This window comes from Seriola lalandi, unplaced genomic scaffold (assembly GCF_002814215.2).
Source record: "Seriola lalandi dorsalis isolate HSWRI2012SDOR001 ecotype SW California unplaced genomic scaffold, Sedor1 jcf7180002054380, whole genome shotgun sequence".
Classification (NCBI taxonomy): Eukaryota; Metazoa; Chordata; class Actinopteri; order Carangiformes; family Carangidae; genus Seriola; species Seriola lalandi.
Window position 1 is genome coordinate 46,079 of NW_019524933.1, and position 17,685 is coordinate 63,763.

The 17,685-nt window shown below is 39.5% G+C and overlaps 3 protein-coding genes across 4 annotated transcripts in view; all 3 read left to right on the forward strand.

Moving 5' to 3' along the window:
* Positions 1–2,211, forward strand: part of riok1 (RIO kinase 1 (yeast)) — a 10,296-nt gene extending 8,085 nt beyond the window's left edge. For both annotated transcript variants that reach the window (XM_023409025.2, XM_023409024.2), the window contains exons 16-18: positions 1,437–1,490; positions 1,582–1,695; positions 1,806–2,211. In XM_023409025.2, coding sequence (XP_023264793.1) covers positions 1,437–1,490; positions 1,582–1,695; positions 1,806–1,916 — 279 coding nt within the window. In that variant the 3' untranslated portion in view covers positions 1,917–2,211. The remainder of the gene's footprint in view (positions 1–1,436; positions 1,491–1,581; positions 1,696–1,805) is intronic.
* A 1,353-nt stretch (positions 2,212–3,564) lies between these two features.
* Positions 3,565–8,053, forward strand: LOC111657055 (inositol monophosphatase 1-like). Its single transcript, XM_023409029.2, has 9 exons — positions 3,565–3,690; positions 4,974–5,071; positions 5,410–5,543; positions 5,967–6,071; positions 6,502–6,547; positions 6,626–6,734; positions 6,919–7,027; positions 7,568–7,719; positions 7,822–8,053. Exons 2-9 carry the CDS (start codon positions 5,012–5,014, stop codon positions 7,977–7,979), a joined length of 873 nt encoding a protein of 290 aa, XP_023264797.1. The 5' UTR covers positions 3,565–3,690; positions 4,974–5,011; the 3' UTR covers positions 7,980–8,053.
* A 1,224-nt stretch (positions 8,054–9,277) lies between these two features.
* Positions 9,278–14,166, forward strand: LOC111657049 (inositol monophosphatase 1-like). Its single transcript, XM_023409023.2, has 9 exons — positions 9,278–9,387; positions 10,193–10,271; positions 10,989–11,122; positions 12,395–12,499; positions 12,940–12,985; positions 13,078–13,186; positions 13,507–13,615; positions 13,698–13,849; positions 13,932–14,166. Exons 2-9 carry the CDS (start codon positions 10,209–10,211, stop codon positions 14,057–14,059), a joined length of 846 nt encoding a protein of 281 aa, XP_023264791.1. The 5' UTR covers positions 9,278–9,387; positions 10,193–10,208; the 3' UTR covers positions 14,060–14,166.
* The last annotated feature ends 3,519 nt before the right edge of the window (positions 14,167–17,685 follow it).

Here is a 17,685-nt window from a genome sequence, read left to right on the forward strand (position 1 = left end):
ACACCAGGAACAACTCAGACACAGTATCTCTTCTTTGAGAAAGAACTACTCTTCCCATTTAATAAAAAAAAAAACAGGGAAGGATGACTAGAAAACACAGTTATACAGTTTACAGTAACACAATACAAGTATAAAATTGTTTTCAATTTAACCCCCTTCAACTCAGTCACTTAGTCCTTGCAGCAGATAATACTGCTCAGCCCACTGAAAAGTGCCAACTGTTTGTCCTACCGCACTGTTGAACAAGTTGACAAGTGCCGTAGCTCGCCATCAAACATCCAATAGTCTCCAAGCTCCAACTCCAGGTGGGACGGGAACTCTCGTCATCCACAAAAAACCTGACCTTTTGTGGGTAAGGTCAGAACATTCAAGCTTCTAATCAGTACACCATCACATAAAAGCTAGAATACATCTTCTAATTTCCCTGGTTACTCTCTAAATTACCAGAGAATAACAGTTTGAACTCATGAAACATTGTAAAGGGGACTTCACAATTATTAAGGATCAAAATATGTAATAATAGATTCAAAATATTAGAAAAACTATGGTTACTGAAATAACCTTTCACTCAAAATTAATTACAAACAAAATATTTCCTCTTTCACATATTCGCATTCACCTTCACATATCTCAACTGGCATAAAATAATAATAATCTAATAATAATAATAAAAGGAAAACACATGCTGTGTGCACCCTCTGGCATGCAACAGCAGCCTACAGTAGAGTCTACAAAACAATGTAAGTGCAGCTTAATGCGCTTTAAATGCCCAGTAAAGGTACTTAAACAACAAAAATATTTAATGTGCACAATTAGCAAAGTGCAGATTCATGTGCTTAAAAAGTACAAATGAAGGTGCTTAAATCTACACAAATAACCATTCAGCATGTGACAGATATGCAAGGGTTAAATACATACACAAACCACATATTACACTGCACCCATTTAGATTTCACTTTCAAAATAATAATAATAACGTTCATAATAAAAACGCGCACTCGCATTAGCAATTAGCACGGTCAAAACATCTCTCACCAATTGGTTTTTCTCCGTGACTAGTGATGACAGGTCCTTCTCGCTGTGCTCTCAACTTTAATCAACTTTTATAGTTTTTCTTCCGTTTCACGTGTTGCTTGTCTTGATGGTTGCTCTTGCTCCTTACTGCGGCTCAAGAAAAAAAAAAAAAACCCACGCGCAGAGGTCAACCAGGCAGAAGCTGACACCCGATTGGTCGACCGAGCCAGCATCTCGACAAGCAAAAAGCTACTAAAAGAACAGGAAGTAGACGCTGGCAGAGGAAACAATCCTTTCAAAATAAACGCACGGAGCATTTTAAAATGCTGATTATTTAACCTTGGTTACAATTGTTTATTATGATGATGGTGATGATGATGAAGATGATGATGAAGAAGATGAAGTTGTTTTTCTGTGTTCAGATTCTGTATCAGACGCTGACTGGACTGAAGAAGGATCTCTCTGGAGTTCAGACAGTATGTTACCTCACACTCTTTCTCATGCTAGTGTTAGCTTAGCATAGTTTAGCATAGATTAGCCTGACTTCGTCCTTTCGTTTCTCCTCAGGTTCCTGCACTCCTGGTGGACGACCACTCCTCATCAGAAGAGGAAGAAGAGGAGGAGGATGAAGAGGAGGCAGATCAGCAGGAGCAGAATGAGGAAACCTCGATGGACAGAAAGGTGTTTGACTTTCATTGTATCTTTGAATCTTTGAAGCTCTGAAGCTGATGCAGGTGGTTTTTGTCTCTGAAATGAAAAATAAAAGTGAGAATAAAATTTGTTTTTTTCAGGAGAAGAAGAAGATGGTGAAAGAAGCTCAGAGAGAAAAAAGAAAGAGTAAAGTCCCGAAACACGTGAAGAAGAGGAAGGAGAAGGTTGCCAAGATGAAGAAAGGCAGATGACTTCCTGTTTGTCAGCATGGACTTCCTGTGTGTCACAACTACATCAATCCCACATAAACATGAACCCAGACTGAAAATCCAGCAGCCAATCACAGCTCAGATCTGGCTCAACTCAACATCCACTTAGGCACCTTTTTCTGGAGCTTAAAGATCAAGACGTGGTTGAAAGCTCTGGAAGAAGCCTCAGGAGCTGCTGCTATGATTGGTTTAAGGCATCACCTAGTGACGTCGATGTGCTGCAGTAGATCAATATCAGACAGAAGCTGATCAACAATTAATAAAAGTTTTAATCTGAGTTAATCAGTTCTTTCTTTTGTTGCTGACTCTGTGTCATGAACAAGCTAATGTTAGCTTAAGTGGTTGTTACTAACTGAATCTGAAAACAAACATGGCTGCCTGTGTTTTAATGAAAAACGATCATCATCAGTGACTGGAACAAGGAACTTATACATGTTTGTTCTGACAAGTGAAACCAGCTCTAATTAGTAATTTGCATCCTACTGATTCTGTCGGTAATTAAATAGTAATTAATAGGCAGATAATCGACCAATTACAGCCTAGAACCTGCCTAAACATCACAAAGATAATCTATACATACATATATATACCTGTATCATACTTCTGTATATGTAGAGGTAGATATTGGCTATCGTGGTGCTGAAAGTGATGAAGTTTGAAAATTAATCTGAGATTGTGTGTGTGTGTGTGTGTGTGAGAGAGATAAAACTGCTGTGATGGTGGTGATGATGTCACTGTACGTGTCATCACTGATAGTTGATGACTGTTTGTTTGATAGAAGTTTGATTCTGTGTCTTTAAACTTCAAGTCACTTTGTTTCATAAACCAGTTTAATGTTGTTCAGTTAAAGCTCAGGGTTCCTGATCAGCTGATCAGAGCAGAGACTGTCACACACTACACTCTGAATCAGCCAATCAGGATGCAGATAATCACCAGAACTGAGCTGTAGAGATGAGAGATGATGTCTTTAACATGACACCACACTGTAACCTGACAGTTAATGTAGAAGGAGGTCAGAGGTCGGTGTGCTGACAGTCTGTGGCTTTCAGATGATTTTCAGCCTGGGAGTTGTAGTTTTTACTCCTTTAGCTTTAACCTTTTATCAGACCATCGGATATGTTGTTATTACTGACGTTCTCTCTGACGTTCTCCAGACTTCTGATTTCTCTTCATTTCTGAGACGAACAAGGATACACTGATTCTCTATCTGTGTTGACGTCTGTCAATGATAGACTGATGTATGATGTTCTGGTAATGTTCCTGATAGAGGACACACTGCAGGTCACACACACACACGCACACACACATTAGCTGTCTCAAACCATATTAGCAGTGAGAAAGAGTTTCTGAACAGGATGTTTGTTCTCAGTCAGCTGACTACACGTGCAGCTACTTCCTCGTGACCTGGTGACCTCTGACCTTTGCCGAACCTCCCTCACCCTCCCTTACCCTGCCTCACCCCTCTGACTCTCAGCTGTTGGAAGAAAACCACTTCAGAACAAACTTCTAAAATCAAAACATTTTTAAATGAAGTTTTGAGTGAAACAAACTATGGAATAGACCACAAACTGAGGATGAGGAGGATGAAGATGATGATGTGAAGGGGGAGGAGCCTGGTGATCCATGCAGCGCTGCCACTGGCTGGATGCATTGTAGCAGGCAGGAGCTGAGCTCTGATTGGTAGTTTGTTGTATAAAAAGAGAAAAAGTTCAGAGGAGCAGAAACTTTTCCTTCTGCTGAACTCACGTCAGCTCAGGTACGAACTCTGTTTCTACTGTTTCTACTGTCTTTACTGTTTTCTACTGTTTCTGCTGTTTCTATTGTTTCTCCTGTTTCTACTGTTTCTACTGTTTCTACTGTTTCTGCTGTTTCTGCTGTTTCTACTGTTTCTACTGTCTTTACTGTTTTCTACTGTTTCTGCTGTTTCTATTGTTTCCACTGTTTCTGCTGTTTCTATTGTTTCTCCTGTTTTCTACTATTTCTATTGTCTCTGCTGTTTCTATTGTTTCTGTTGTTTCTACTGTTTCTATTGTTTCTCCTGTTTCTACTATCTCTACTGTTTCTGTTGTTTCTCCTGTTTTCTACTATTTCTATTGTCTCTGCTGTTTCTATTGTTTCTGTTGTCTCTACTGTTTCTATTGTTTCTCCTGTTTCTACTGTTTCTATTGTCTCTACTGTTTCTGTTGTTTCTGCTGTTTCTGCTGTCTCTATTGTTTCTCCTGTTTCTATTGTTTCTCCTGTTTTCTACTATTTCTATTGTCTCTACTGTCTCTGCTGTTTTTACTATCTCTACTGTCTCTACTGTTTCCTGCTCTTTTCTTCTTCTACCATTTTAGTCTTTCTTCTCTTCCTCTGTATTTTTCTCCACTGTATTTTTTTCACCTTCTTTGGTTTGTCTTTTATTTTCTATTCACATTTTCATCTCATCCATCCATTTTCTACCGCTTAGGGTTAGTAGGGTCGCGGGGGGGTGGAGCCTATCCCAGCAGGAGAGGCGGGGTACACCCTGGACAGGTCACCAGTCCATCGCAGGGCAAACACATAGAGAGTAACCCATTAGCCTAGTCCCCATTTGCATGTCTTTGGACTGTGGCAGGAAGCCGGATAAACCCGGAGAGAACCCACACTGGCACGGGGAGACTCCACACAGCAAGATCCCACGGCCGAGCCGGGACTCGAACCCGGAACCTTCTTGCTGTGAGGCGACAGCGCTAACCACTGCACCACCTTTCATCTCTTTCTTTTTGTCATTATATATTCTACTCTCCTTTATTACTCTGTCATCAGTTCCTCTTTTATCCTTCCTCTCTTCCTTTCTTTCCTTTCCTGTCTATCATGTCTTCTTGTCTTTGCTCTCTCTTTTCCCCCTTCACACCCTTTTCTTTCTCTCTTTGGAGTCTTTTCCTTTCTCCATCATGTTAATCTGTTTCTTCCTTTTCTTTGTTTTCATTTTCTCTTTTTTTCATAATTTTACTTCTTCTTTGGTTTGTCCTTTCTTTTTCTACTCTTCTCTGACCTCTATTTCTTCTTCTCTGACAGGGGGTCTCACTCTGTCCGATTTTCTGCTCTCCGTCATCATGGCCGACTGGACCGACTGTCTGAACTTCGGCATCTCCATTGCCAAACAAGCCAGTGAGGTAAGAGACGCACCAACCAATCAGCTGCAGGTTCTGATGATGTCACTCAGGTGAGCCAGGTCAGGTTCAGTTCAAGTCTGATAAAAAACCACCAAGAATGTGGAGAATGAGACACACACACACTGATTTCTCTTAATTTCTGAGACAAACAAGGACACACTGATTCTCTATCTGTGTTGACGTCTGTCACTGATTCTGTCAATGTTCCTGATAGAGGACACACTGCAGGACACACACACACACACACACACACACACACACACACACACACACACACACACACACACACACACACACGTAAGTTCAGTTCACTAATGAACAAATGTCTCTGCTCACAGATCATCCTGTTGGCATTTCAGCAGCAGAAACAAGTTCACCTGAAAAGTTCTCCGGCTGATCTCGTAACAGAAACTGATCAACGAGTTGAGAAGATCCTGATCAACGCCATCAGGAACAAATATCCACTGCACAGGTTCTAATCCATTCTGGTCTATAACACAAGTTCTAGTTCATTCTGTTCTACAACACAGGTTATAATTCATTCTGTTCTACAACACAGGTTCTAATTCATTCTGGTCTATAACGCAAGTTCTAGTTCATTCTGCTCTATAACACAGGTTCTAATTCATTCTGTTCTACAACACAGGTTCTAATCCATTCTGTTCTATAACACAAGTTCTAGTTCATTCTGTTCTATAACACAAGTTCTAGTTCATTCTGATCTATAACACAGGTTCTAATTCATTCTGGTCTATAACGCACAGGTTCATGATGTGACATGACCAATAAATATGTGGAATTGTCTTTTCAATTAAAGTGTTTCTGATTGGACAGCAGTATCAGAGACAGGAAGTCAGCAGGTAAATAATTCTGCTGCTTGACCTTTGACCCTCAGGTTCATTGGGGAGGAGTCTGTGGCTGCAGGTGAGCGTCTGGAGCTCACAGACTCTCCCACCTGGATCATCGACCCCATCGACGGGACTGTTAACTTCGTCCACAGGTGAGAGGCTCCTCCCACACTGTGATGTCATGACCTCACAGTTTCATGTGTTCTCATTGATTCATGTTTTTGTTAATCAACACACCCTGCTGATGTTTCACAATAAAAGAGTGCATTCAAGGAATTCTGTTGCCTGAAGTGCTGTTAGACTTATGGTTTGAAAGCACTAAAGGAAGTGTAAATGTTGATACAAATCTTAGAACTGTAGTTTGAACTGTAGTTATAGCTCATAGAACTACATTTGCTACTCATAGAACCCAGTTACAATTCATAGAACCATATTTACAGTTTATAGAACCACAGTTGCAACTCACAGAACTGCAGATACAGCACATAGAACCACATTTACAGTTTATAGAACCATAGTTACAGCTCATAGAACCACAGTTATATAGATATGTAATCACAACCTGATGTGTTCTCCTGACAGGTTTCCATTCGTGGCCATCTCCATTGCCTTCACAGTCAACAAGCAGGTAAACTCACCTGTCAGTCTGAGGTCAGAGGGGTCAGACAGGAAGTGTCTTACATGTTGTTGTTGTTGTTGTTGTCAGACAGAGTTTGGGATTGTGTACAGCTGTGTGGAGGACAAACTCTTCTATGCTCAGAGAGGAAGAGGAGCCTTTCTGAATGGAGAACCGCTGCACGCCTCTGGACAGGAAGGTGACATCACATCAATGTGTTCATCTGTTGATATGTTGAAAAAACACTTTAGGTAGTGTGAGAGTTAAGGTGGTATGGGTGTTGTTCTGTGAGTGTTGAAATGTTCAGGTGGTGTTGTTGTTAATGTAATGTAATATTGGTTTTAAGGTGGATTTACAATGACTGTTCTGTCTCATCCAATCAGACATCAGCAGGTGTGTGGTGGTGACGGAGATAGGGGCGGAGCGTGATGACCTCTCTCTGTCTACCATGACCTCCAACATCTTCAGACTGCTGAAACTACCTGTGCATGGGTAAGAATAGGCTCCGCCCCCACCTGTCTCTCTTTGTGTCAGGTGGTTTCACTGCAGGTCATATGACAGCTGGAGCAGGTGACTGGTAACAAATGATAAGTGACAGGTGACAGGTGTTTTTTCATGGAACATGAACATGGAGACGTCATGGGGTTTTACAGAAAACCATCAGACTGAATGAATGATACTGAAAAGTAATTAAAGGTAATAAGTTACATTAGGTGTAGTCATTAAAACACTTACCTGTAACACTGGTAATGAATCTGACACAGTTCAGCCTCTCAGCATTTTACAGCTTCTTCTGAGTTCTACGATCAAAGAGGTTCCACCAATGAACAAACAGCTCCCATCAGGATGTACTGAGCAGGTTCTTACATCATCATCATCATCATCATCATCATTATCATCAACATCAAACACAGCTGTTTTCTGAAGTCATGGATCTGTGCTGTCTTTATTCTCACAGCTCATGTTGTTTGTATGTGTCTGCCAGATGGGCTAGGTTTGACATTTTCTTTTTATGTACTTGCCGTGTTTCAGGGTCCGTGCGTTGGGCACAGCCGCGGTCGACATGTGTCAGGTGGCGACAGGTGGAGCAGACGCCTACTATCACATTGGGATGCACTGCTGGGACATCGCCGCGTCCACCATCATTGTCCAGGAAGCTGGAGGCGTTGTCATGGATACGGATGGTCTGTATCTGACATGCAATGTCACCTCTGACCTGTGTGTACCTGTGATGTCATACCTCACCTATGTGGCCCTCTCTGATTGGTCAGTGTGTGTGTCCTCAGGCTCAGAGTTTGATATGATGTCCAGGAGAGTCATCGCTGCCAGCTCCTCTGCTGTGGCCAAAAACATTGCCCAGGTGATCCAGGTGTTTCCCTGTCGCCGTGACGATGAGGATCCCTGCAGGTGTATCTGTGGAGTGACAGGTGTGAACAGCGTGTAGGTCAGCTGACAGAAAGTGTGATGGAGGTGTTTCTGATTTAAAACCACAAATAAAACCTTAGAACTGTGACATCATCACGTCTCTTCTTCTTCTGTTGCTTCTGTTCTTCACTGTAGAAACGACTAAAAAAAAACATAATTATTCAACACTAACCTAACCACCATTGGTTTATCATTAAGCTTAGCATAACATCATTAGCATTAGGTTATGTACTTTGAGGTACCTTTTTATGTGGAATGTATTTTAGTTCATGTTATGATTAAAGAGACCAGATATACACAGTATACATACTTTCAGATGTTAGCATGCTAATGTTAGCATACTAATACTAGTTTGCTAATTTTAGCAGTAGTTCTTTCAATGTAAACATTCATGTTAAAACCAGGCAGATATTCAGTTTATACTGTGTGAAAACAATGTTTAATGTCAGTGTTGGGATTAGGGTTAGGGTTAACCGTATATAAATATAATATGTCTGAGTCTCAATGTTCATAAAACTGCTTCAAATGCTCAAACAAACTGGTTTCAGCAGTAGTAGATCGTCTGTACCGCTAGCACTAGCCATGCTGGGCTGTGTCTATGGAGACGTCAAGCGACATGCTGTAAAACTGTTGTAAAACATGAGTGGCGTTCACTGCTCACATTCACGTTCATCATTTGTAAACTGATTCGTTCAGTTCTGCGTTCAATGAAGGCTGTTCATCATCATCATCATCTCTGCCATTTAATTTCTCTGTCTGTAGACTTTGACACATTTTTACAAACCACAGTCATAGGCACGCAGTAACACACACACACACACACACACACACAGTAACACAGACACACAGAGGGAGATAAACTGAGTAAAACTGAGATAAACTGAGATAAAGGTATCGTGTAACTGTGCAAACGAACCAGACTGAATGTGTTATTTGTTTTTTAAATGTTCCATTCTGAACATTCTTCTGATTAAAGGTCTGAGTCACAGTTTTATTCCAGTCTGTATCAAACCGACAGGAACGTGTGAACAGGTTTCTGATCCTGGACCTGAACAGATCTCTACAGACCAGGTTTCTGATGGTCCCCAGTGTGAAATTTGTTCTGGACTTTCTCTGACGTTTAATGAAATAAAGTAAAATGTACATCTGTTGTATGAATCAATAACATTTTGTATCTCTTCTGATTAATCAGATGACAGTAATCACGAGTGGTGGGTGTGGGTGGGGTCTGTGAAATGAGGAGGAGGAGCCTCAGCAGTCTGGGACAGGTTTGTTGCAGAGAGAAGTAGTTCTACTGAATCACCTGCAGGGGCCGCTGTGCTGCAGCTCTGATCCAAAGAAGAAGAAGAAACCCGGAAGTGGGCGAAGCCGCTGACCCGCAGCAGCAGCGGATAGTCATCAGACCGAGCTCAGGTGAACTTTAGCAGGTGAGATTAACGTTGAACGTTGTTGTGTTTTAGTATCGTTGAACGACGTTTGTTCCAGTGGAAGCGGCCGCTCCTCCGTCTTTAACTCACGAGTTTAACGGCGCTAACTGACGTTGACATCCGGTACCAGACTACGTTCACAAATCTGCTGTTTTAAGGCCTCTTCGTTTAGAAAGACAACTGTGCCACAGCACGCCGGGTTTACGTCTTTTTGACACGTCATCACCTAGTGTCTGTTAATACGGCTTATTGCCAATCTGCTAATCAATATTCAATATTGATTAATAAAACAAATGATGATAAAAAGTTGTAGAGGCTGCTGACAGCAGTCAGCTGCGCCCTCCAGCGGTCACCTGCTGTCACTGCCGGATTCTAATGTCCTTTTTTTTTATTTTCATATTTAAGCTCCGATTTATTAAAGGGTTGGTTTTAAAAAATGTTTCTGCATCATAAATACGGTTTGAAAACCTTCTTGAAAGTTTGTGAATTAGAGAAAAAAATTAAGACCTTGATACGTTTTGAAAATAGACATAGAAATGGGTCTTTATCTGTTTCTGTGACAGAACTGGAGACAACACAGTCTGAATCAGTGTAACACTACTGAAAAGTTCATTTTGTCTTTTTAATTATCATTTGCTTCACTATAAAAACTCATTAACCTTTTGAAAGTCCTGGAATTTGAAGTTTAAGAAGGTGTGGGAGTTCTGTAGATAAAGGTACATTTCTTCAAAATGTAAAATATAAAAAGGTGTGTGTGTGTGTGTGTGTGTGTGTGTTTAATCTCCCTGACTTCTCTCTGTATAAGGAGCTTCTTCTCCAACATGGCTGACCTCTGGCAGAACGCCATGGACTACGCCGTCGCCATTGCACGAAAAGCTGGAGAGGTCAGTTAATTGTGTGTGTGTGTGTGTGTGAGAGAGAGTTTTTTCCAGTGTGTTCCAGAAAACACAGATTTCAGATTAAAAGCCTCCTTTGATCAAACAGTAACAGCTACAGACAGGAAAGGAGTGTCAGTGCTGCTCTTGAACACAAACCAATAAAATCCCATAGCTAATCAGCACGCAGTGTTCAGGTCAGATGGAGCAACGTGGCTAAGAACATGCCAAGAACAGAGCTGAGGGGGTGAGAGTGCAGCCGGTTCACAGGGGGGAGGATTCAGACAGGTTTGAGGAAGTTGTGGTGGATGACTACATCCAGCACAGGAGACTTCAGTTCAGGCAACGACGACTGCGTCAGGTCACTGAAAGCCCACAGGTTCCATCCTGCGACTGTCACATGAAATAGGTATCATAACCCTAACCCATAATCAAAGGATCTGAGCTTCAGGTTCTTTGTCCTGAATAAGACTGGAACAACATCTGTCTGCAAACTGTCATTAATCAAGTAGTACTGAATATGAAAAATCGATTATTGAATACTGAATATTGCTAAAAGTGTGATTATGTTGTCATCGTCCACCCTGTATCATATATGAGTTGATTAGGCATATTGTTTTGTGTATTAATCAGGTGATTGATTGATTCATGTAATGATAAGGTGATACATTAATCGGGTGTATTGATCATGTGTGTTGATCAGGAGTATTGATCTGTGTTTATCAGGTGGTGCGTGACGCTCTGCGTGACGACATGAAGGTCATGACTAAGAGTTCGTCAGTCGACTTGGTGACACAAACTGACCAGAAGGTCGAGCAACTCATCATCCAATCAGTGAAGGAGAAATTCCCCACACACAGGTAGGAAGCTCCGCCTCCCTCAGCATGTGCGTGACTGATAATGAATCAGCTTCATAGATCAATACAGGCTACCGAGTCCTCCCGACCAATCATCTTGCTTTTGCTTCATACTTGATGTAAATCTTTTTTTTACATTTTCAACGCCTCATGAATCACTCATTTTCATTTCTTTACGCACCTAGGACTATAGATAGGACTATAACATTAGTTATATAGATTTATATATTTATTACTTAAGTTATATATATAAAAGATCTGGTGTGGATCAGTGAGAAGATGTAGTGGGCTCCAAAACACAAAAGAATAATTTGTCAAATAGACCATTTTAGAAGTTAAAGACATTTAATAGTGGGGGGGGCAGGGCAGGGCAGCCCGCCTCATTTGAACTTGAATGGGCTCAGCCTTAGAGACGGTGGGAGCTCGGAGAAGCTGCTTCTTTGGGACGGATGGAGGGAGGGAGTGATGGATGGATGGAAGATGGAGGGATGGATGGAGGGATGGAAGATGGAGGGATTAATAGAAGATGGAGGGATGGATGGAGGGATGGAAGATGGAGGGATGGATGGAGGGATGGAAGATGGTGGGATGGAAGATGGAGGGATTAATAGAAGATGGATGGAGGGATGGATGGATGAGAACTTCAAGCATGTGGCATGATAAGTAGTGATTTATGGAAATGTTTAGTGACACTCGTTTCTTAGGAGCACAAGCCATTTAAAGCCTTGTGAACATTCTGCACTAGATCTCGGCCACATTGACATTATTTACATAAAGTATGAAGCAGTTCTAAGATGGTCAGTCTGGAAAAATCTCTCAAGTCATGTGACATGGTTCTGACTCTGAAGATACGGCTTGGCAACAAATTGAAAAAGAGAACGGAGAAATACACAACAGCTCATATAGAAATCAAACTGATACATGTCAATATAAATGTGTAAATTATTAACATGTTATATTCTCGGTTTTCTGATTGTTTTTCTGAACTTTTGTAACTTTGGTGAAATCTTCAAAGTGTTGATCAAAGGTTGGAGTCGATATTTTCTCCTGTTCTGAAACCAGCCGAACCCTCAGAACGATCACCTGAGTCATTCAGAATCACAGCAATCTCCCATGTATAGTATTTTGTGATCATAATCTGTATAATCCCAAATCATGATCGGAATTATCAGCAGCACTGTTCTTGTCTTGAGTGGAACAAACTCAGCTTTTCACAGACTGAGGCAACGTGAGGAGGTGTGTGTTTATACAGCGATCAGGTGATGTGTGTGTCAGGTTCATAGGGGAGGAATCAGTGGCTGCAGGTGAAGCTTGTGACCTCACAGACAGTCCCACATGGATCATCGACCCCATCGATGGGACCACCAACTTTGTTCATGCGTAAGTTATTTAATTCAACACTTTCTCAGTGAAACACACTGAAATCATCATCATAATCATTATCATAACAGTTCTTATCAAACACACACTGACACCATCACTTCAGTTCACTAGAAGTGACTTCATCTTGTTTTAACTGTCTCAACATTAAATGAAAACTGTCATTACAGTTTAAAGACGTCAGCATGTCCCTGTCTCTGTCCCTCTGATGCTCCCACCAGCCAGCAGATCATTGCATATCTATTTCACCTCAAACTCACAAGGGTGAACAGAGTTTAGTTTTGAATATGACATTTAAAACACTGAATAGAGAACGCTGTCGCTGTTCAATAATCCCCAGCACACACTGGAGACTTTATAATGAAGCCACAGTCCATGTTAATAATTAGATCACAATGACCTTTAATAACTCCCATTAATAACTTTAATGTCTCTAACAGGTTTCCTTTTGTTGCTGTTTCCATTGGTTTCTCTGTCAACAAACAGGTCAGAGTTCAACTGACTTAATATACCATGACTTGGTATGACCTACTATACTATGTCTTACTACACTACAATATGTCTCCGCCCCCCCACAGAGTGAGTTTGGTGTGGTCTACAGTTGTCTTGAAGACAAGATGTTTACAGCCAGGAGGGGCAAGGGAGCGTTTTGTAACGGAGAGCCATTGAAGGTTTCTGATCAGGAAGGTCTGTAATCAGTTAACCAACAAAAAATATTTACTCATCAACAACATGTCAGGGCTCGCGACCATCATTCTCAGTAAATCCAATTTAATTTAAATCCACTGCTCAAAGGCAACAACAGAGTGGTGCAAATGTGATCACGCCTGTTGGTGTAAAAAGATCTGAATATGAAGGAGAATATTGCAGAAATACATTTGAACTAGACAAATTACTCTGGTTAAAGTATTGATCTCTGAATATAAAGCGCAATAATATCACGGTGCTCTGATCTAATCAGAGAACAAAGATCTGACCTTTGAACAGTGATTCTTTTTGTTTGTCAGACATCAAACAGTCAATTATCGCCACAGAGTTTGGATCCAGCAGAGAACCTGAAGCTGTTGACAAAATCTTCTCCAGTCTCAGAAACATCCTTTGCATCCCTGTACATGGGTAGTGGTCCTGATACTTACTTTTGTATTCATACAAATGATTTTGTAATATGCATGCATTAACACTATATGTATGTTTCCAGCGTGCGTGGTGCAGGAAGTGCAGCAATCAACATGTGTCTGGTTGCGTCAGGTTGTGTGGAAGCGTATTATGAGATCGGGATCCATATTTGGGACGTTGCTGCTGGCTCGTTGATCGTCTCCGAGGCCGGAGGAGTCCTGATGGATGTGGAAGGTAAAGATGTTCAGTAATGATCCTGAAGAGTCAGATCTAGATTTTGGTATTATGGCAGTCTGCTAACTGTATCTGTGTTCAGGAGGAGTGGTGGACCTGATGTCCCGGAGAATCGTTGCTGCCAACAGGAGAGCCATTGCTGAAAGGATTGTCAAAGAGATTGACTCCTTCAGTCCGCCCAGAGATGATACTCCACCATCAAAACAGTGATGAACTACAATTCATTGTGGATTAAGCAACAGATTTCATGTGTCTGTGTGATGATGATGTTTAATTTAGCTTTTAAAGTTTGTCATAAATAAAGTTTGTCAAAAACATCATGTTTGCCTGATTTCACATCCAATCAGCATCTTCTTCCTGACTCACCATACTATGACCTAATATGTCTTACTAAACTACAATATGCCTCCGCCCACCTACTGAGGGAGTTTGGTGTGGTCTACAGTTGTCTTGAAGACAAGATGTCTATACTTATTATAAAATGACCTGTTGTAGTATGACTTAATGTTGCCACCCAGCTCGTTTGGGGGAAAAGGAAGCAACCACATGATAAAAAAAATGTGATAAAGTTGGTCAAGCAAAGTTATTTGATTCGAAGAAGCTGTAGACATAATAAATGAGACAAACTAAAAGGGGAAACAGGGCAAATGGATGTTTAAGACAGAACCAACTAAAACCAAAAGAGGACGCTAGATAAACAACAGTTACAACAAGATGTGCAAAGGAAATCAAAAAAGAAAATAAAACCACTAATTACTTAATAAAAGTCTTAATAATGAACCAGAAAACAGTCCAACAGCATCCCTGTTCCTGGTAAGTCTAAACAAAAGGAATTCTGTTTGTGTGTGAGATCAGTCGTTATTTAATCTACGCCCAGTCCCCATTTAGTTCAACAAGTACATCCACACAAATTCGCAAAGTTTACAGACTTCATTCAATAATTTACATAAGCTCAACAACACTGGGGAGAGCTGTGCCGGTGAGCTGAAGGCTTTATAATTTTTGTCCTCAAATTGCATCACCTTGACTAGACCAAGTGGTGCTCCAATCTGGGTCTAGGGCTCAGCCAATGAGGGGAGGGGGGAACACCTCCAGCAGCTGGAGCCAAACTGGCCTTGAACGAGGTCATGCTGTACAGGAAGGGCCAGGGCCGGCTATGCTTCATGTGGAGGCTGAGGTCTTTCTGAGTGAGAGTACAGCTGCTGCTGCTGCTGCTGCTGCTGCTTTCTATTAGTCTGTGGTGCCATCCTTTAGGCTGTTGTGTGCTGGGACAGAAATATCATAGCCAAAAACACAGACAGACGGAACAAGATCGTCATAAAGGCCAGCTCACTCCTGGGGGAAAACTGGACATAGCAGAGATGGTGGCTGAGACGTGGATGCTGGAAGAAGTGTCAGCAATCGCTGGGAAACCGTCCTACCCACTCGCTACGCCTTCAGACTTCAAGACTCTGATTCATCCACGCACCCATTGCAACATCATCTGGACTGGAAGCTGTATTTTTATACCTTACTATACTATATCGTTTGTATGCTTTATGAGACTATGACATTGTATGACTTTTCATACCTTACTATACTATGTCATTTTTGTTACTTTTTATACCTAGGAAAACTATTTTGTTTTTATGACTTATTATTCCTTATGATACAATGACGTTTTTATGACTTTTCATACCTGAGTATAGTATGTCAGTTTTCTGCCTTGCTATACTGTGACTTTTTTATGTCTTTTTAAGCCTTACTACACAATTGTTTACTTTTTATACCATAATATTCTATGACTTTTTTATGACTTTTTATGAAATAGAATACCATGACATTTTTATGACATTTCATACCTTACTCTACTGTGTTGTTTTGTTGTTTTTATGCCTTATTATACTGTGAAATTTATAACTTTTCATACCGTATTTTGTTATGTTATTTTTATGACTTTTTATGCCTTACTATACGATGACTTTTTATGCCTTACAATACTAGGACTTTTTTTTGCCTTACTGTATTATGACTTTTTATACCTTACTATACTGTGACTTTTTTTGCCTTATTAGACTATGAAGTTTTGTGAAATTTTTTTTGCCTTACTATACTATGATTTTTTTATGCCTTACTATACTATGACGTTTTTTGGCGTTTTTTTTGCCTGACTATACTATGATTTATTATGCCTTATTATACTATGACTTTTTATACCTTACTATGCTGTGACTTTTTTGCCTCTATATACTATGAAGTTTTGTGGCATTTTTTTGCCTTACTGTACTAATGAGTTTTGTGGCTTTTTTTTTGCCTGATTATACTATGACTTATGCCTTATTATAGTATGACGTTTTGTGGCATTTTTTTTGCCTTACTATACTATGACTTTTTATGCCTGATTATACTATGACTTATTATGCCTTACTATAGTATCACTTTTTTTGCCTCATTGTAGTATGACGTTTTGTGGCATTTTTTTTGCCTTACTATAATATGACTTTTTATACCTTACTATACTATTACTTTTTATACCTTACAATACTATGACTTTTTTTGCCTTACTGTACTATGACTTTTTATGCCTTAATATACTATGACTTTTTATACCTTACTATACTATGAGGTTTTGTGATTTTTTTTTTTGCCTTACTATGCTATCATTTTTTATGCCTTACTCTACTATGACTTTTTATATCCTACTGTACTATGACGTTTTTTGGCTTTTTTTTGCCTTACTATACTATGACTTTTTTTGCCTTGCTGTAGTATGACTTTTTATACCCTACTATACTATGACTTTTTATGCCTTACTATACTATGACTTTTTATACCTTACTATACTGTGACTTTTTTTGCCTTATTAGACTATGAAGTTTTGTGAAATTTTTTTTGCCTTACTATACTATGATTTTTTATGCCTTATTATACTATGATATTTGGTGTCATTTTTTTGCCTTACTATACCTTGACTTTTTAGGGAATTTTTTTAGCCTTACTATAATATAACTTTTCATGCCTTATTATACTATGACTTTTTATGTCTTACTTTACTATAACTTTTCATGTCTTACTATACTATGACTTTTTATGTCTTACTATACTATGACTTTTTTGGCGTTTTTTTTACCATACTATAATATGACTTTTCATGCCTTATTATACTATGACTTCTTTTGCCTTACTATACTATGACTTTTTATACCTTACTATAAAATGACTTTTTTTGCCTTACTATACTGTGACTTTTTTTTGCCTTACTGTACTATGACTTTTTTTATAACTTTTCATGTCTTACTATACTATGACTTTTTATGTCTTACTATACTATGACTTTTTTGGCGTTTTTTTACCATACTATAATATGAATTTTCATGCCTTATTATACTATAACTTTTTATGTCTTACTTTACTATAACTTTTCATGTCTTACTATACTATGAATTCTTTTGCCTTACTATACTATGACTTTTTATACCTTACTATAAAATGACTTTTTTTGCCTTACTATACTGTGACTTTTTTTGCCTTACTATACTATGACTTTTTATACCTTACTATAAAATGACTTTTTTTGCCTTACTATACTGTGACTTTTTTTGCCTTATTAGAGTATGAAGTTTTGTGAATTTTTTTTTGCCTTACTATACTATGATTTTTTATGCCTTATTATACTATGATATTTGGTGTCATTTTTTTGGCCTTACTATACTATGACTTTTTAGGGAATTTTTTTAGCCTTACTATAATATAACTTTTCATGCCTTATTATACTATGACTTTTTATGTCTTACTTTACTATAACTTTTCATGTCTTACTATACTATGACTTTTTATGTCTTACTATACTATGACTT